This window comes from Glandiceps talaboti, chromosome 12 (assembly GCF_964340395.1).
Source record: "Glandiceps talaboti chromosome 12, keGlaTala1.1, whole genome shotgun sequence".
Classification (NCBI taxonomy): Eukaryota; Metazoa; Hemichordata; class Enteropneusta; family Spengelidae; genus Glandiceps; species Glandiceps talaboti.
The window spans coordinates 18,468,891-18,489,509 of NC_135560.1; the positions used below are offsets into that span (position 1 = coordinate 18,468,891).

General features: G+C 37.5%; 2 protein-coding genes across 2 annotated transcripts; one reads left to right on the top strand and one right to left on the bottom strand.

Moving 5' to 3' along the window:
- Nucleotides 1–967: 967 nt before the first annotated feature.
- Nucleotides 968–8,760, top strand: LOC144443047 (G2/mitotic-specific cyclin-B-like). The gene is made up of 8 exons (XM_078132419.1): nt 968–1,080; nt 2,393–2,539; nt 3,315–3,431; nt 3,684–3,857; nt 4,408–4,566; nt 6,674–6,910; nt 7,635–7,883; nt 8,312–8,760. The coding sequence occupies exons 1-8, from the start codon at nt 1,054–1,056 to the stop codon at nt 8,411–8,413; spliced, it is 1,212 nt and encodes a 403-aa protein (XP_077988545.1). The 5' UTR covers nt 968–1,053; the 3' UTR covers nt 8,414–8,760.
- Nucleotides 8,761–18,584: 9,824 nt separating this feature from the next.
- Nucleotides 18,585–20,261, bottom strand: LOC144443048 (G-protein coupled receptor 161-like). The gene is made up of 2 exons (XM_078132420.1): nt 19,795–20,261; nt 18,585–18,696 (listed from the first exon to the last, which is right to left on the bottom strand). The coding sequence occupies exons 1-2, from the start codon at nt 20,259–20,261 to the stop codon at nt 18,585–18,587; spliced, it is 579 nt and encodes a 192-aa protein (XP_077988546.1).
- Nucleotides 20,262–20,619: the final 358 nt, after the last annotated feature.

The following is a 20,619-nucleotide window of genomic DNA, read 5'->3' on the forward strand; positions in this document are numbered from 1 at the left end:
TGATTCCAAACATACTTTTGTTACATATCAATCAAACACAATTACTATGCTTAAAACGTTGACAAATATGGGTTATTGAAGAAGTTATAAAATAACATACTCCAAGCATACCAATCAGAGAGAGTTATGGGTAAGACATTGCAGTGTGGGGCGACCATTGCATTCGAACATTTCTCATCTACACACCGACGTTTCAAATCAAAATTCTTTATCAAGGATATCAAGGCACGATATACAGCAGGTAACCACCCGACTATATATCTGAATGTTAACAATTGATAGAAATGTCGGATTGTACATGTATTTATTTATTCGGACTGTATATTAAACTCGTTCCTTATGCATTTCTACATACATACATACATACATACATACATAGTACACACACACAGAGACAGACAGACAGACAGACAGACAGACAGACAGACAGACAGACAGACACTTCACCATGCCTAAGGCTAAAGGCTAAGCACTAGTGAAGCTTTCAGGTCAGGTGTGCTAAAGTAAAGTAGTTTATATAGCTAGGTTAGCAAAGTTTCCCCTAAAAGTACAGATATATCAAAATGAGTCTAAACTTGTATAAGATTCGACATTCGTGCGAACGTCGCGTCGACGGGTACGGGTTTAGGGACTAGACACAGTGATATATGATAATGCTGAACATGGATAAGGGCCCAAGGGGAGCTCAATACACTGTGTGAGTGTGTGTGTGTGTGTGTGTGTGTACAGGTGCGTTCTATTTTCCCGCGTTATTTCAACCTTTAAACCCCGTCTGAAAACGAGGCCACACTAGCCTTTGTCCCTCTGATAAAGATACCTATGTTCCTATAAAAAATACCATCACCCAAAACAACACCGCTAAGCCAATCGCATTCTCTCTCGATAAATAAAACCGACCAATCATTGATTTGAGAGCGTATTTCAAAGTGTTTCTGTATCGCTGCGTCATTTAAATTGAACAACGAAATAGCTCACGGAAGTTTTTGTTTCTGCAGATATTAAACCTCGTGTGAACACCCTCTTGGAAATTCGTATCAGAAATTTACTCAAGCAATGGCTTATCGTACAAGAAGCAATTCGGTAAGTGGTTATTTATTTTATGGTCAAGTTTGTCGACTGGTTTGTCGTTCAATTTTCAAAGAAGAACGATAGTCGTACTTGTTGTATCATGGGGGCAGCATTGGACACGTTGGAAGTATTCGTTCTACTATAGCACCACAAAATTACCACTTCAGCAACATTTATATAAGTGTGTTTGCAATTTCATTTTCGTTAAATATTATGGATAAACCTTGTGCCGTGGAATAGCATCAAACCTGGGCTTCAAATTTTTGACTACCGAATAAAATGGCGTCGCGTTGGTAGTTGGCATAACCCTCGTAATTTATGCCATAGCGTCGGGCTTATTGACTGATTCGGAGGGCACGCCTAGTAAAGTGCAACTACGAAATGTTCTCATACAAAGTGACATTCGACACAACACCATTACCAACTTTAGACAACTCGTAAATTCGTTACACGCTTGTTCAAAATGAAGCAATTTGACAGTCAATTTTCCGTGGTTTCGTTGGCATGTGCAACCATAGTACATGGCGACCCCTAGGATTTATGGTGAAACTCTGCTGTCGAAAAACTAATTATATTATGACTAAATACTTTGCTAAACCCTCCATTTTATACATTCTTCAAACTGAATTGATTGCACACACGTTAGTAATATATTACTATGTAAAAATTGTAATTTTGTACTGAATAATATTTTTTAAAGCTTTTTTTTTTTCGTTTTGGTGTTTGTTTTCAAACCCCACAACGTAAAAGCTCAAATACAAACACACTAATTTCAAAACTAATGCAGTTATTGCAGCCTGAAAAAAGGGGAAAACCAAAATTTAAAATCCCCATCCGCATGGATTCCAGGCTACAATCATTGCAGCTATCCTATGTTCTGACTGTTCTTGGCCAGAGAGACCGCTGTCTAAAACTTGCACTTCTTAGTAAAACCAGGATTAAATCGTTAATTTAGTTTGGTTGGTTTCCAGTAACTACTGAGTATACATGCATTATATAGCCAGTATTTGAAATAAAGAAAATCCTGTACATAAAATATGTTTTGCAGTGCAGCTATAATGTTATTATACTATACAGTATTGCTTTAGGCACTGTTGTATGAATTCTTATTTGCAACATATAATAATGTACATCAGTCCTCTCCCTTACAATGGAGTCACCAGTATCTCCCAATATCAGTACTGCTACCATGGTGTTTGAAATGCTTGTATTAAAGTAACTTATGTAAAGAAAACAATGACAGGCATGGTAAGCAGAAAATATAGTTGTATGAAATAAAGATGTAATTTATTTATTCTATACTATTTCTGTCCTATTTCTGCAGAGCAACCTGCTCCATGCTACAAGGTTTGGCACAGACCGTGAAAATGATATTATTGGAAAGAAGAACCAAGGACGGGTAGGCTCCAGAGATGCCCTTGGCACAATAACTGGAAATGTTGTCAGCACAAGAGATATTTTAGGAAAGAAGGTAAGTCATATTTGATATCACACCGAATACAATGCATCTTGCATTCTGATGTCTTATTTTGGTTGGTGGATTTTCACAAAATGTATGCAGCTCGGGTCTAGTTATGGTACAGATTCATATGTGGCTTCCTATGCATGATACTGTAAACCTGCATATTTTCACGACTAGAAAATTTTGCGATTTTACAGTCTTCATGTACTTCACAAAGATTAATTTACACTAATAACCATACTGGTACATTGCATTATGCAGAAATATATATTTTCGCTACTACTTATTTTCGCGTTTTTGTTTTGTAGCGAAAATAAATCCTACGCGAACATTTCCAGGTTTACAGTATAAGGTTATGCTTGTAGGCATGTGTAAAGTGGCACAACCATTTTTACTAGGGTGAAAATACTTGCATTCTAGTGTTTACTGTCTAATGCACAATAATTTCATAGCAAATAATGTGTTTCATCAACCATTTCATTATGTAGCGGCTAGTCCAACTTGTCCTTGAATTCTTGCATGTAAAAATAACATTACATGTAGATTTCTGCCAATAGCAAGTTTCAGAAATGAACATACTGAAGATTAGTCCTGTTCTTCCCAACTTGTAATGTTTTGTGTACAAAGAAAAGTACCCCCCCCCCCCCCCCGTAGAAAGAGGATTAAATATCCCCTTCCCCCACAAAAGCATATAGCTATAAGCTGACTGCTGTCCTTGTGCCTTATTTACTTCTAAAGTTCCAATGTGACTTATCATATTTGTTTCTCTTTATTCTTTGTCTAGGCAATGGTAAAACCAGCATTTGGTGCAAGACCTGGTAGAATAAACACTCTGAAATCTGTAGCAGAGTTGGGAATGAAACCAACAGGAAAGAGTATTGTGACAGAGAAGAAGGAAGAGGTAGATTATGAGATACCATGTAGTTTGATATATTTTTCTGTTTGATTATGCTGGATTCAAAGATTGGTCTTTGTCGGTGCTCCTATTTAAGTGGCCATTTGATGACAAATGGTTATTAATTTCACATAAACTGGCTTTACAGCAAGCATTTGATGAGGCCTAGTAAGCTTGTTCATTTGCTGCCACGAGATCATGGCATTGTGGCATTTGTCAAAGTATGTCTATTTATAGTGTCAGGTTTTGTTGTTTCAGAAATGCAGGTCGCCATCCCCATCACTGATGGATGCTTGTGAAGACGCCACAGAGAAAGGATACTCATCAGAACAGTTGCAGAATGTAGAAGATATTGATAAAGGTGACCATGATAACCCACAGCTAGTCAGTGAATACGTCAATGATATTTACAAGTACATGAGACAACTTGAGGTAAGAATAAAACTTGTGTACGTGGCACTTCCTGGAATGGTTAGATATGATACATGTCACTGCACTATCAAACATTATAAATTGTTGCCACTTATAGTTTAGTGGGTTTCTGAATTTTGATACTTTATGATTTGCAGTTATGTGTATTGACAGTGAAATAACTGACATGACACGTGGCTAGGTGCTTCTGTACCATCAACTGTGACATAACACCCCGGTACTGGCATTTGTGATATGATCACTCTGTAGTGAGAACTCGTATTCAATACTTTGTCAACAAGATGTCTATATTTGTCATTCTAGCCCAGAGGCTTGGCTATCTGACTTGAAAATGTTGTTCATCAGCACACCGCCAAACCAGTATGTAGAGTCTCTGGGCAATTGTCATGCTCTGTACAAGATTAGATGATGAGGGGGGGGGGGGGGGGGTTTCTGTTATGTCATCTTGTGGAAAAGTGTTGAAGTTCAGTGTTGAGATTCTGACATGAGCAGTCTATCTGATTGATTGTTATAAGTTAATTTGACATTAAAATGTCTGAATTTATTGCAGCGAGAGTACAAAGTCAGGAGTGAATACATGAAAGATCAAGAAATCAATGCTAGGATGCGATCAATTCTTGTTGACTGGCTGGTCCAGGTTCATCTACGTTTTCACCTACTTCAAGAGACGCTCTTTCTCACAGTCTCAATATTAGACCGGTTCTTACAGGTAGGCAACATTGGCTGTGTGTAAGTCACTTTACCAGTATTTGGCTGGATGGTAATAAAGGCTATTCAAGGTAGTCAAACTTAGAATGAAGTCAAATATGTTTGAGTCATGAAATAAAAAGGAAGGGCACTGTTTTACTAGTGTTCTTTTTTTTCTCACTCCATGACCCATTTTAGAAAAAAAATAGTGTTCAACTCTGAAGGTAGACTGTCGACAGTCGCTCGCGCCTTTTTTGCCCAAAGTTTTATCTAAACTCCGATCCCGCGCAACACTAGTCTAATCGCAAATTGAGGGCCGAAGGCCCGAGGTCGAGGGCCGAAGGCCCGAGCGACTGTTGTCCCTTGCCGCATCTCCCTTGCTATTACTTATTCATGATGTGACGTCATTTAATGGGGCGGTACTCTATCTTATAATTTGCATACAGTTCAATGTAAGGTTACTCAACGTGCAACACACGTAAACTGCAGCGCAAATTTGACCTCGTAAATGCATTTTGATGGTCATAATCAAGTACTTTTTCCTTTCCTATCTTTCTTTGTTAAAGCTTGAAACCGCGCGTTTTTATAACATTCGTAAATGACGTCGTTGACAAACTCGACGCCCGATACATTGTCATGCTCACTAGTCTATTGCCTTGTTTAGCATGCAGCTGTTACAGTGGTACTGGAGCGAGAGAGTGCTACGGAAGTCGACTTATTGTACCAACTCCGACCGACACTCCAGTCAAGCAACAGATGTTTTGGACACCTTTTTTACCTTCCCTCGACTGCAGCTAGCATATTATATAGTAATACTATTCATGTATAAAATGTTTGATAGTGAGGCGCAGATAATGTGCAAATGGTAGACGTTCTACCTGAAACAGAAAAGTGCCTCCATATTTACCACGGCACGGAGATCGTGCTCCGATCCGACACGTCTTCAACTAGTGCCTCCACAGAGTACTGAGTCTATATATACCTAACGCTATTGTACCCCATTATTTCAGATACCGATTGAGGAGTCAATTTACGTAATCTTTATCACGATGCTATATGATATGACAGTTTGTTGTGTCTTTTCCTTGATGTTTTCTTTTTATGTGATTTTTGTTGTTGATGTGGGGGGGGGGGGGGTGTGAACCTTTGGGTCGGCCGCTAGGTTGTTACCACTTCCCTATTGTTTAGCAAAATTACCACAAATAAAAGGGCCTTCGCCGTTTATATACTGGATTATATTAGAGGTATCATTGTATCAATGAGGATACTACTGGGACAATTGCAGACTAGATGTTGTTAGCTGTATCGCGAGAACGATCGGAGCATGGAAGTATAACCCACAGGCCTGCGACTTCATAGCCCGGGCTTCATAGGCTATGGACTTGTCACTTCCTGTCAGTACACTAACGAAAACATCTTTCCCAGAGACATAGGTATCTATAATTCTTCTCTGAAAGTCTTTCAAGTGCGAGTATCAAAGTTTTTCCAATGCGTCATGATGTGTTGACTCGCTTGCTTGGTGACTACGCCATGTTCATTTTGATTGACAAGCTTTGTGAACTATGACCTAAATGTCAATAGTCTACAAACTGAATGTTCCTATTGTTATCGCATGAGGGCGCGGCAAGGGACAACAGTCGCTTGGGCCTTCGCAATACGGCCCTCGAAATCAGTTTGCGATTATACTATTACTAGTGTTGCGCCGGACCGGAGTTTAGATAAAACGTATGGAAAAAAGGCGCGAGCGACTGTCGACAGTCTACTCTGAAGGGTATGGTCTTCAATATGACTAGGTATTGGGTGCAAAGTGACTTGAAAATGCTTCCAGTCTATGCTACGGTATGTCCCTTGACTGCCAACCTTTAAGTTTGAAAACAAATGATGCAATATCTTAGTAGTTGGAGCAACTTATTACATTGTAAATGGACGCTCAATTCTCGGTACATTTACATTGTAAATCCATCCCAGTATATTGTATGTATTTTTGTATTATTATTATTATTATATATCTGTACTATCGCATGGAAGCAATTATATAGTATACAAGTTTTCAAGTGAGGTTTCCCAGATAGCATGTATACAACAGTTGTGCTGATTACACGTACATCTTTTGGTTTTTATTCTTGCAGAAGCAACAAGTATCCCGCAACAAGCTCCAGTTAGTTGGTGTTACAGCTATGTTTATTGCATCCAAATATGAGGAAATGTATGCACCAGAAATTGGTGATTTTGTTTACATCACAGACAATGCCTACACCAAGGCTCAGATCCGTACCATGGAATGTCTAATGCTAAAAGCACTTGACTTTGGTCTTGGCAAACCTTTGTGTTTACATTTTCTCAGGAGGAACTCAAAAGCTGGTGGGGTAAGTCCTCTCTGCATCTCTCACTCAAACTGACAAGCAACAGCTTGCCATATAACATATTTTGAAACCGTGGTGATAAACTAGTATAGTTATTTTTCCTTTAAAAAATATTTGAGCACTCAATGCATTATATTGAGAGGGCAGCCGTATGTGGGTGCATTTCTCATCCCTTTCCACCAAGAGAAAGGATGACAAGGACACTCCCCATGTTCTATTAAACTGTTGCCAAAGTTCATGATACATTAGCGATGTATGTAGATTTTGCATCTTGAAAAAATGGGGTAGGGAATGCAAAAATTCTTGTGTTCTCAACAGCAGAGAGACCTTGAATGATGGGTCCAAGTCAGAATGGTGAATATCAATCCATGTGTCTGAACAGGTGACTCATACTAAAGAAAATGATTTGTATTACCCCATATCAATCATAATAGAATATTGCAGATTATGAGAAATAATGTCTTATTAGCTGTTCACAGTAATCATTATTGTATTACTAGTCATTCATGGGGAATGTCGTAGTCTGTTACCTGGGTGGCAGTTATAGCATAAACAATGACTTTTCATTCCAGCAAATGGGTTTGGCTTTCATGCCCTACTTTCATAGAGCAAACTTTACAGATCAACACCTGACTAGTATTGATAAGTCTTAAATATTTATGGTTAGCACGACGCGATGATGTCGTATAATGTTGGTCACCATCTGACTGGTTTTCTTTCTACCCAGGTTGATGCACAGAAACATACTCTAGCCAAATACCTCATGGAATTAACTCTCCAAGATTATGACTTTGTGCAATATGATCCTTCCGAGATTGCTGCTGCAGCACTATGTCTCTCACAGAAGATCTTAGCTGATGACGCAGAGTGGTCCGATACCCTCCACTTCTACAGTACTTACTCACAAACAGAGCTGTTGCCAATCATGAGAAAGATGTGTAAACTTATTGTGAAGTCAGAAAAGTCCAAATTACAGGTAATATTACCTAGCATAATAACCTGAACTTATGACCCGTTTAAAGGTCGTGGGGCTTAATTTGAGTATTTTCTTAGTGTTTGCATTGTTCTGTAGACATACTTTCACATGTTTAATTGTGAAGGTACAGCAGGAAACACTTCAAGCACCCAGAGTATTCATTCTGGCCCTAATAAGCTTGCATTCATGGAATTTCATACACCGTGTGTATGAGGAATGCTTGTGTGTTCCTATGTATTACAGGTATGCAATATTTTCAGTTGTGCATTGTAGTGTTGCGGAGATACCAAATAGTACTGCACACTGCTGTAAGTAATTATAGGTAACTGATATATGTAATGGAATCTCAATGTAGTTTTGTTTTGTGTTATGCATGTAAAAGTGTTTTATCTACTATTTCTCTTATATTTCTGTCTTTTGACTTTCAGGCTGTAAGGAACAAATACACAAGCAGCAAATTTATGAAGATTAGTACGATATCAGGGTTGCAGTCACCAATGGTTACAGAGCTATCTAATGAAGCATCATAGTGTAGAAGACCAAACCAAGAACTGTTGATAGCTGATAGACTTAGAGTAGAAAATTAATCTGTACAAATGTTCATACCACTGTCGCCTTTTTAAAAAAAATCATCGTTGAAGTTAAATGCGTCTTTCAGAACTCTTCCAAATCAAGACAATAAATATTTACATTTTAAAATAAAAACTGAAATTATTGATGCATTTTCAACAGCAAAAATAGGACATTTCAGATCATAACTTTCTGACGATTTCATTCATAGCTTTTTAAACGTCTGATCTTACAGACAGAAGCATTTTGAAAATTTGCAGTGTTAAATTATCTTGCTATACCATGTCATTCTAACCCTATTTTCTTGCTGGTGATAATGTTGATTCTGACAAGTCTTTCGCTTTTATGATGACAGCAGCAAAAGGTCAAACCATGATTGCTTTCCTTCTAGCAGAATAAATGTAATAGTCAAAAACTTCTGTTCATTTATATGAAAATTGAATACTTTATATACTTATTTGTGTGTGGTGTTATTTGTCTACCTTTTGTAACTTTGATATGTACTGTTTTTTTTGTTTTTTTTATTCAGAATAAAGTAATTTTCATCGTTCATTATATGTAGTCTGAACTTGAAGTTTTTTGGAAATTGATCCAGTTAGCGATTGGTCGCCAAGGTCGTAAATTTTCCCCACTTGCATTTAAATTTTTACACATTGAAATATAATCCAAACTGTTACCAGTGACCATTCAAATAATGTGACCCCCTTTTTTTCTCGTTTCTCTTTGTAATTTCTCCAAACTGATAGGTCTGTTTATGGAAAAGAATAAAATCTGTATAGGCTTTAAAGATCTTTAAATTCAAAACTATTTTCAAAATACTCTGGATGCCCTAGAAATGACTCCCTGTCCAGATATGTGATCATGTGTTCTATTAATTTTGGGGGAGTGTAATTAATATTCAGGCAAGACAAGAAAATATAAAGATAAAAGATGTACTGTCTCAGGCCAGGGCTTTAATTCCAGGATTTTGAAGTCATGCATTTCAGTTTTTTGGAAATTTGGGCCACTCTGTGATATAGTTTGAGAAAGAAAATAGAATGGAGCATTGAGAGAGACAGACAAGAAATGCTCAACAATTGAATGTTGTATTGACATCAAAAACTGTCAATCTTTTAACGAGGTTATTACGATTGGGTCAGCAGAGATGAGAGAAGCGAGTGCAAGGTTGAGAGAAGTTCGTTCGCCACTGTTAGTATGAATTACATGGAACTGCGCCCTCTCTCGATATGGAAATTGTCGTCAGAAACTTTAAATGTCCAAAGTATTCTTAGAATGTTGATGACAAAGTTGTTTCTCTGACGATAAATTAGACGGTACGGTAAGTCTGTATTCTAGTTTTTGACAAAAGATTGAGGGGGTGGGGTGGGGTGGGGCTGTGGACGCTCCTGAAAAAAAAATGCGTCGTTGTTGCTACGATTTTCAATCGGTGAGACTTTAGAATTATTATAAACTAAACCCTCGAAGAATTTTGATTGAAAGTGACTCCTATAAATTGACATGGTGAACATTTCGTTGGAATTGTATTGTGCTCGTTGCTTTCACCTGCCATTCAAAGAATTTCATCCACCCACTGCACGCGTGGTTACACTCTGCACTGCAAGCCGCGGGCGTATCCCGTGTGTATGATTTTCGTATCAGCGGAAGACTGCAGAAGCTAACCCTTGTCATACTGATGAAACAAAAGACTAAATTAACGGACTTTTAATTGTGCCCAGGACGTGTCGTATAGCAAAACAACACAAAAAGGGTTGAGGGGGGGGGGATCAGCAGAAACAGCTCATAATTAATAGCGGACGACGTACGCCATAGATGTAGCGACAGATGCTAGGTGTCTCTCCCCAAGACGCCCAGCGGCTACAATGACCCCTTCAGACATCATCCATGACACCCATGCTATACAGTATACGCAGTGTGAGTGTGTGTGTGTGTGTGTGTGTGTGTGTACAATGTTCAAGTTTCAAATGAACGGTGTTGGCTTCGAAATAGTAGTCAAGGCACATATGCATTTTACTAATAAGTTGGACATAATATGTGGAAGTATTTGTTGTTCACCTTCAGTTGTTGTTCATAGTTTGGCAAATTATTGTTGCAAATGGCTTCTCCTAAAATTCTGGTTAAATCAAGCTCGTTTAACTTGAAGAAAGTCACAGAAGTGTCTACATGGAGTTCATTGAAAAGAGTTGTCCAAAGATAATCTCTGGATGTATGGCGACTTGGTGTTGTTAGATGAATGAGAAGGTCATCAGCAGTGTCCGCATTTCGAACATTTTACTTGGTATGGAAGTGGCAAGGGTTTCTATGGTTTTGTAGACAGTTGGTCTGTGTTCTGGGGAGTTGTGTAAATAAGAGTACAAATGAAATGGCGATAATTGTTTTGTGTAACTGAGAGAAGAGGAAAAATTCATCTCTAGGTGCAAGTATTTCTCTCCAAAGATGAGCGAGTCAGTGAGTGAGTAAGTGAGTGAGTGAGTGAGTGAGTGAGTGAGTGAGTGAGTTGGTGAGTGAGTGAGTGAGTGAGTTTAATAGTTTGAGAAAATGTGCGTGTGTGTATATGTGTGTGTGTGTGTGTGTGTGTGTACGTTCACGCCCCATAACTGAAAATGGAATGTTTTGAAAAGCACGCTTTTTAGATTTATACTAATTGTAGTAATTGACAAGGTACTGCTTTTATCCACCAACTGCAATAATGACCTTTTGACCAGCTCCACGTCAAAGTTAATACGCTTTAGATCAATTAGAAGTTACATGTAAAGCTTTCTTCCTATAGCAGTGTATCCTGAGATGACCTGCTCTATCAGATAAAAATCTAACTTGAAATATGTAAGCCCTCGTTATCCATCTTTGATATTTTGAGAACATAAATCCAGCGCGAGTCTCCATTCTTAGTAGACACTCGTTTTGTTTTCGACTACATGTTTCCCATATCGTGCTGATACAGTTTTTAACTTACCTTCGACATGTGTGTTATTATTGGCTGAAAGACACACATACTACATAATGTATGTATGTATGTATGTATGTATGTATGTATGTATGTATGTACGTACGTACGAGTGTATGTACGTACGCATGCGCGCGTGCGCGTGTGTGTTTGGCTGTCTCATCTCTCTCTCTCTCTCTCTCTCTCTCTCTCTCTCTGTCGCATCTCAGCACGACTTTCTACTTAGGCTAGGACTAACTCTCAGTAGCAAGCGTAATTCAATATTTCGCGTATAGAACAGCAGAATGCGCCATGTATATATGGCAGAATAAGGAACATTATATGAGCGTGGTAAGGTGAGAATAGTTACCATCGACCACGTCATGTCAGCTGAAGTTATAACAAAATAGGTTGTCAATAACTGAATGTCGACTTTCCCAGACTTAGAGTCAATAACAAGATAGTCATTAGCAATTTACTGTCAAATTCAATACCCATGCTAATCCATGTAATACCTTGGATATACCAAATCATATACATAAAGTTCAGATATGGGCTTGTCAGAAAGGACTAATTGGTACAGGTATATTGGACGAGTCAAGTTTAGAACTACGATTTTTTTTTCATAATAGAAAGCCAGTCAATCCATAAGCGAAGACATTATTTCTTCTTAGTTCACAATGTGTGTGTTGCTAGTGTATGTACAGTCAAATAACTGAATCGAAATATTTGCATTACATCGATGAGCATGGTAATACGTACAGACAGTCATCTAACAGACTACGTTTCTCCATGGCAACCACAATATAAACTGACCGCGTTGCAATACCAGATGGTATTATGCATATATTCTTCTTACTGATTAATGTTTACTGGACCGCGGCACATACATGTATACGTATTCATAATTAATAAATACACCACCACAGTCTGACGAATCTAATCAAATAGTCGGGATTTTATTCACAAAGTCTTTGATGAAATGACACATATATTTCCGTTTAAATATTCAACTTGGCGAACACCTCAAGTTGTTATTTTGTTTACAGTTTTTTTCATATTCAGGCACCATAGTTCATATATCAGTTTATGGTAGTTGTTCTATTTGTTGTGTCTGTTGTATTTTGACTGGGATTTTAATATGCTTTGCCTTCCATTTTCTTTTCATTCATTTGGTCTCCTTCTGTTTTAGTACATGTGATTCTTTAAATCTGTGCGTGCGTGCGTGTGTGTGCGTGTGTGTGTGTGTGTGTGTGTGTGTGTGTGTGTGTGTGTGTGTGTGTGTGTGTGTGTTACTTTTTTTAAACTGTCAGTGTATTGTACACGTAAGGTTATATATGCTAATTAAGTATTTCATGCATTATTTTCACTTGACAATGGGCTGCAAAATAGTTCCCTTGATTCATTCGAAATGTCGGTGATTTTACCGTTGTCTGATTCTATTTTAACTTCAAATTCGGTCCAGTATTCGATCTGAATTGATATTCAATGAATGAATATTTGGGGACAATTGCGGCGAAGTGTAACGAACGACCTTGTGTGGCTTTCGATTACTTGGAGGGTTTTTCCCAGATCCTTACTCCGAGGCACAGTACTCGATATCGGCGTTTTTATTCTCCAGTCAGGTAAAGACGAAAACATATGAGGTTTGGCTTCAACATATAAACGATTTCAGAAAATAAGAAGATATTTTTAGTATTTCGATCTGTCTATGAATTACCATCTTATCAATGCTAAGCTTATATCATCGACAATCTGACAAAATATTCGCTCTTTATTATTCATAATAGATGGAGGGTCCAAAATATCCATAAATCAAAATGTAGCCGGATTTAAGAAAACACTGTCTCTGATCTCTGCAGTATGAATTCGGAATGTGTTTTTTTTTGCCTGTCCAACAACATTTAATAAACCCACATCGTCGTATCATTAGTATTTCGTTGCGTAAAAGATAAGGTCAATTTATTCTGAAACTATTAACCCATTTCACATAGGTCTGACGCTTTTCATGTCGGGGTGATCATCACTTCACTTTGCATACATTTTTGTAGGGTTTGTATTTGTTATATTTAGCAATTGTATGAAAACACATATAATGGATGCATTTATGGATAAATAAATTATAACTTATAGATTATATTGTAACAGGCCTACGGCTAATAATCCTCAATGAAAGAGATTTCGAACGTAATATGATTTGATTATTTCAAAAATAGTTATTCAAAAGTTTCCATCCTTAGCTACGGTTTTATCTGAATATGGTGTCTAGATCATCGTGTGGATTTTTCATCTACTGGCAAGAATTCGACATATTGTTTGGTAACCTCGGCCACAGGTAAACGCTCAGTTTTGACTTGTATATTCACAGGCAGATTCTGTGCCAATCAAACCATGTCATTGTTTATTTATTTACTGATTCAAAGAAGACGCACAAATGAACGAATCGAACAAATTAAAAAATATTATATATATGTAAAAACATACAACATCTGCTAGTAGTTGTAACTGACGCAATATTTTTAAAACTATTTGATGTTGTTGAACTGAATAGAGAACTTGCAATCCAGACTGGGCATGCTCAGACGCAAAGGACTATGGGATTATCGTAATACCTAATCTGGAGCTACTGATAAAATAAACCTCCCACAAATGGTTAGAGTAAATATGAATTGATTATTTGTGGTTACAAACAACGTAGCAATACTGTTTACAATACTAATTGATTAGTATTTATTACCACATTTCCCATGATACAACATTCAACATGGCGGATTTGCAAGTTCCTTATTGAATTGAATTTATTTCCACCAGAAACATAAGATAATAACAATACAAAAAGAAACTATCACTAATAAGAAAATGTTCTGGTGAAGACCATGGAAATAGTTCATGGAAATAGTTCAGTTGAAACTAACGTAGTCCATGGTCCTGTACATATAAATGATAAATACATTATCAAATATACATACTTATTTACATTTGTATACATAATATTACAAATGAACAATACTAAACAAAGAAAAACGTGACAGCACAAAGAATATCTTATGTAACAGGGCCGTAGCCTGACTAAGTTGCTAGGCCCGGGGGGGGGGGGGGGGGACAGAACTTTGTCTTGGTGCAATCATGCATTTAAAATTTAGAAAGGTGCTAATTTACATAAATTTGCATGCAATTTACATGATATCATTTTAGCATACGCAATTAAATATCATATGTAAGGCCAGAAAACATAAAAAATGCTGGGTAGGTAGGTCAATTTGATTTTTTGCTTGACAAGGATAAAACAAACCATATATAATGATAGCAAAATATTTCAGGTCGACTTTAGATAGAACTTATTCAGTCACCTTGATACTATCTCATGCAATTTGTCTACATAGCTACAGTTGGGAAATGTACACAATTTACGGTAGTTCCTCTCACCCTCTCTTCTTAAAAATGTTAAGCCCCGCCAAATGAAACTCAGGCATTATTTTAGCCACCCCTTCTGTCACCTACACTACAGTGGAGATATAAAATTATATGGTAAAACGATGCATAAAAATATCAGTGATAGCCAACTACAATAATACTCCGAACGAGATTACTTTACACAGGATGTGGTTTTCACATGCATAAGGAGATGTCTCTAATTAGCTCTAACCTATACAGGGAGGCACTTAGCCAGACACCTTCCATCTTGTTTTGAAAGAAAGACAATTATCACCTTGATTGCTACTGATTGGAAGGAGACAACTCCAAAGGTGGAAAAAAATTGAAAATAAGACAGTGTAGGAGGCCATTTAGAGGCATAAAATATAAAACCATAGACATAATTTAAAGTCTTACAATGCTTGAATATGGTAATAAATTACCAGAATTGAAACAATTATGCTATGCATTACATATTATCTGGAAGTTTATTTTATTGTGGCAAAGCTGAAAGATATTTTGCGGATGTGCACTTGGTAAATGACTTCTCCTGAACGGTTTAATTTGGTTCCAAAAAATCCCGAATAAAGAGCAAAACATTTCAAGACTTTCAGATGTTTGATGGCCCAATGACTGCTCAGCCCGCTCCAATGGTCGTAAACTTTTGTTCAATTCTTTTTAGTGCACATTGGATATGCAACAGCTGAATTTAATCTCAATTCATGCTTGTATGCATCATCAGACCAAGTAAACAACTGTATAAGATATTATATAATTTGGAATATACTAAAATGTATATTGTTACATGTATAATTCAGAAATTATAAAGTAATGTCCTTAATTTTGAAAAAAAAATGCGAAGCCCTCATGAGGATATAATGCCCATCATCAAAAAAAAATATGGGTAGGTTGAACAGCTTTTTCATTTTTTCTGGCCTAATGTCGTATCTTTCAAAGTAGTTGCCGAAAAGATGTCACATTCAAAGTATAAAAATCGATGGTGCTTTCTCAAATAAGTAACACAACAAAATGATCATTTTCTTTACCCAACTCCCAAAACCTTTATAGCTTCGTTTATGTCGGAACCCAAGGTGAACTCAGTGAATTATCCTTGTCATTATCATTATAATGGAAATTGACGTTTGGATTTTGATGTCGAACGTACAACTCTGTTTACAAATGCAGGGCCATTCTTTCCATAGCAAATTGTCGCTTCAAAATGAATTGCGGAATAACGCTAGTGTCAGTGTGCAATGAGATAATTATATCAAACAACATTTTAACGTCGAACACAATTATTGAAAGTGGATCTTCAAAGAGTAAATCTTAAACTGCGTACCCAGTTTAATAGTTTTTCAGGGCCACCTAATATTCCAAAAATGAAGTCAGTATGAAATGTTCTAAATAAGGAACAAGATGTAAATGAGATCGAGCGCATCTTCGGAGTCACTGCATGCAGCATAGAAGGCGACCTCACGTTGAACGACTTTTTCCGTCTTTTTTTTTATGAGTTTCACTCGCTGACATTATAATTGCGATTTGCTATCTTCAAATGAAGGAGACTTTCAAGACTACTGTAACTCGCGGAAAATGCACAGTGCATGCGCACTTCTTTTGTACTTTCCCGCAAAGAATTTTTAATTTGCTGCAAAAAGTTACAATGTTTAACGGGACACATTTTTATTCAAAGTTAAGACAGCGTACAATAGAGATAAAAGATACATATCAGCGAGGAGTCACTTTAGTGAACCATCAATTTAAATCGCGCATGCTAGGAATCATCACAGCTGCCCCCCTTGCCCCCCCCCCCGCAGGCTACGGTACTGTGTAAATGAGTTTGCCCTGCTTGCTGCATCTCACGAAGCCTCCTATGTTATCGATAGTTTCGCAGGATTGTATTGTAGTTACACCGTCCAACTCGACGTTGAACCACTTCTGAAGTCCTAGAGGTACTGTCTGACCACCTTTTTGAACTATTATCTACTCCAAAGTTGTTTTGAGTGCATTTCAGGTTTTTTTCTTCACCATACCCTTGGCAAAAGGCTACCATGAACTTCACACCTTTACCTACCAAGGACCCAGCAGAATGCATTCCATGTTGTACAACAGACTCTCACTTATTAGCATACGAAAGATTGTCATCAACAACCCAATCTTGAGAAGACTGGATTCCAACACCTGGCATGCACTAAAATCACTCGATTTATGTAAAACACCATCTACCAAGCGGGGGACAACTGCAGGTACGAATCGTCATATTCCTCCTGTATTCACAACATTTAGATCAGAGACCAATCAACACCTGAGAACGATATGCCATCAGAATGTCACCAGTATACCGTTACTTCAAAAGTCAGCATCTACTTTTACACAAAACCAACCCACACCTGATTCACTACAAGATGCACTATCTGCAAGTGGTATGTTTTTTAAAACTATTGTGTTTGTTAGATCTATGGGTCGATATAATGACTAACTCATAATATCGGATATCCTGTGCACTGTACTGAATGACCTGTGGGTAAACATATTTCTGTAGCAATACACATAGTATGGTGCAATGAGATTTATGTTTTGGTCCGCACCCAAAAATCAGCGCCACTGTGAACTAGGATTTCACTTACCACTGTACTGCTGATAGATGAAATGGGCCTCTAATTGACATGTGCAATGTATAGTTATTTCAGTGGATTCATTGTTGACTGACCGAAAAAAATAATAACCAAATCACAGTTAGTGCACAATACCATCAATGATTAGTCAAGAGGCAATTCGGCCAATCAGAATGTTTGTACTTTCTGTGTTGGGTGTATTGTACAAGGAACAAATATTGACGAAAAATAGGTAGTGCTAACCAACCGATATGAGAAAAATAATGGAAGAAGTTCAAAATGGAAGGTGAATGACACTGTCCTGAACTCAAATTCATTACTTAGAAATATGAAAGCACTGACGGAAAAGTACATTATTATAATCATATAGTTCCATTAGTATCAATACTATTGCCTTGTAATAGCCACCCATTGTCGTGATTTTTGTACTTAACTGTCCCTGACTTCTTCACCTTTCCGTTATCGCAGACGTACTTTCTTTTCAGATAAACGTTACCCTGTTGTGGATCAAGCACACCCCCCCCCCCCCCTTTCAAATTTAAAATTTAGTTCTTTGTGTTAATTATAGTACATACTGGATGAAATGAACACCACTTGTTACTTCTTTTCCATACGTCCACTAGGAATTATAGCCCCATCCATAAATAACGCTAACGCCAGAGTAAACGTAGTTACAATCTTGACATTTTTATTTGGTAAATATATTCGTATGGCGACAACTATTTGTCACCCCTTCTATATACCAAAACATACATAATAGCTGTTGATATCTAAGTACGAAAATACTAGAATTCGAATTTGTAAACAACCAGCGATTGATATGATTTAGCGACTGAAATTTATTACCATATTTATCATCGTTTAGAAAAATTACAAATTGGTATTTTTATCATTTGTAATACATTAGAATTGTATTATGCTTTCTAATCCCGGGTTTCCAATCTTCACACAGATCTCAAATTGATAGCCGTGCTTCTGTTGTGCGGATATAATCACCATGTGATAAAGATACTATAAATGCTGGAAATCTCCAAAATGTACACCGTTTGATGACTGAAGCCATCAGAAACACCACACTATGGTGAGTACAATAAAACAATGTTCTGTTATAGCTTATACGTAACGGTTTTAGTTTGTGTCTTTTTTTTTTTTAAAACCCGAAGCCTCGATTATCGCTGTAGTATTCTATTTCCATTTGTACTGCGTACCCATATACCCATATATGAATCCACATTGTAGAAACAAAGCTATAACTTCCCCTGATGCACTGTCGACGACGTGTGATGAAAGTGCTTGACTGTATTAACAACGTATGCATTGAAAACAAGATGAATACAGACACTTCGGCGAGGCTGCTATTTATAGATGAAATAATAGATTACTGTTTATACATATGCATTGATATTCATTGAGTGGTAGTGTCGGATAACAACAGTGAACAATTCAGACTCTTAACAATGAGGAAAATGTGTGATAATTATCAAAACTGTAAAGTGTCATATCACGTTCATATATACAAATATTTCCCAAAATATCATTTATATATATAAGGTAAATCATCAACTCATCAAGGTGTATTTATTGAAAGGAAATGTACAATTTCGTTCATTATATATACCGTAATATGCATATAAATGTCCAAAGTGTATAAGAAACAAATAAACAAACATATCCACACAAAAAACGAACTTTCCCGGATAAGTGTAAATGTCATAAACGTCCAAATGTTCAATGTACGCACCACAATTCGAGTCTAACTAGCTAATGTCTGCACCATAGATTGCAAGTCAAATATAATTATCAAACATATGTCCAAAAGATGACACGAAGCTCTTAGCTGTTCGCGACCGAACGGTGTTCTGGGTGCTGTGTGTGGATAGTGCTTGGAGAAGACGCATTTTGTGAGTTGCCTCCGGTATCGATGCATTTACAACCACAGCAACGTAGAACAAGACGCATCTGTCGCTTCAATCCCTGTCGAAATACAGTGTTCATTCCACAATAGATCCATGGATTGCACGCAGAATTTAAAAACAACAAACAGGTGGTAACCGTGTCGATTTCAGGCGGAATGTAAATATCGGAAACCGACAGCGAGATGAGTTGAATTATCGTAAAAGGTGTCCATGTCGCCAAGTAAACTCCAATGATGAGAAAAATGGTGGACGTCGCTTTCCGCTCTTTAACCGCAAATCCGATGTTGTGGCCGGGTAGGCCGATGACAAGTGCGTGAACGCTTCTTGCGTGTCTCCTCGCAGTTTTGAAAATATGAAAATAAATATAGAAAACCCAGGAGACGGGTAAAGCGAAATACAAAACAGTAACAATTATTGTAAATGCTAAATTGTCGTCGTAGTCAAGCCCACACGTTAGACGATCGTGAAAATATGCATACCGACCGATGCCGAACAAGGGGCCGCTAGCTCCCAGAGCTCCGTAAATCCAAATAAAAGTGATAGCAACAACAGACTTTTTAAATGTTAGTACACTTACATATCTTAGTGGATGAACGATGACTACGAAGCGTTCATAACTTACTGCAGTGAGGGAGAGAGCCGAAACAGAACAGAGTAAGAGGTTACAAAACCCAGTAAATTGGCACCAATAATATCCAAACTCCCATTGCTCTGTTATAGCAGTATGTATTATACACGGTAGAATTAAAACTCCCACCAGTAAATCCGTGACGGCGAGGTTCGCCATGAATATTCGAGTCACTTCTCGGAGTTCTTTAGTTCGGCAGATTACCAACAGAGCTGTAAGGTTACCAACCATTGTGAATAAAATCGTCAGAATATATATAACTGTCACTACAACCACTGTAGAGTGTTTTCCGTACTCGTCAGTCTCATTTCCCGCCATTTTTCATGTCTAGTGATGTTTAGTTACTTTAAACTGAGATACCAGGAAAACGCCCATTTCATAAATAACCAGTATTTTAAAAACAGAAAAAGCTTCGGGCATGATGAGCTCGCGGGCAGATGAAATCAAAGACAATGCGGTACTCCACAGTATTAATCTATAATGTAGTGACTACCTTTTCCATATTTTTTGGCTCCGAATACACAGCAAGTGGTTTTCATACGTCGTCACGCAAAATAACTTGGATCAATGTTTACCTGCAAGACGGCAATTTGTCATCGTGAGGTTCAGTTATCGAATATTTATCAGCTCCGAAACAGTCGACAGTCGTGTCGTGTACTTTCCTCTTATCACACCT

What these genes read in the sequence shown, in the direction of transcription:
- LOC144443047 (XM_078132419.1), top strand. Translation starts at nt 1,054, where the DNA reads ATGGCTTATCGTACAAGAAGCAATTCG. An exon ending in ATCGTACAAGAAGCAATTCG is followed by an intron (nt 1,081 to 2,392) that starts GTAAGTGGTTAT and finishes CTATTTCTGCAG; the next exon opens with AGCAACCTGCTCCATGCTAC. An exon ending in GGAACTCAAAAGCTGGTGGG is followed by an intron (nt 6,911 to 7,634) that starts GTAAGTCCTCTC and finishes CTTTCTACCCAG; the next exon opens with GTTGATGCACAGAAACATAC.
- LOC144443048 (XM_078132420.1), bottom strand. Translation starts at nt 20,261, where the DNA reads ATGGCGGGAAATGAGACTGACGAGTACGGAAAACACTCTACAGTGGTT. An exon ending in CCCTTGTTCGGCATCGGTCG is followed by an intron (nt 18,697 to 19,794) that starts GTATGCATATTT and finishes TTGTTAATACAG; the next exon opens with TCAAGCACTTTCATCACACG.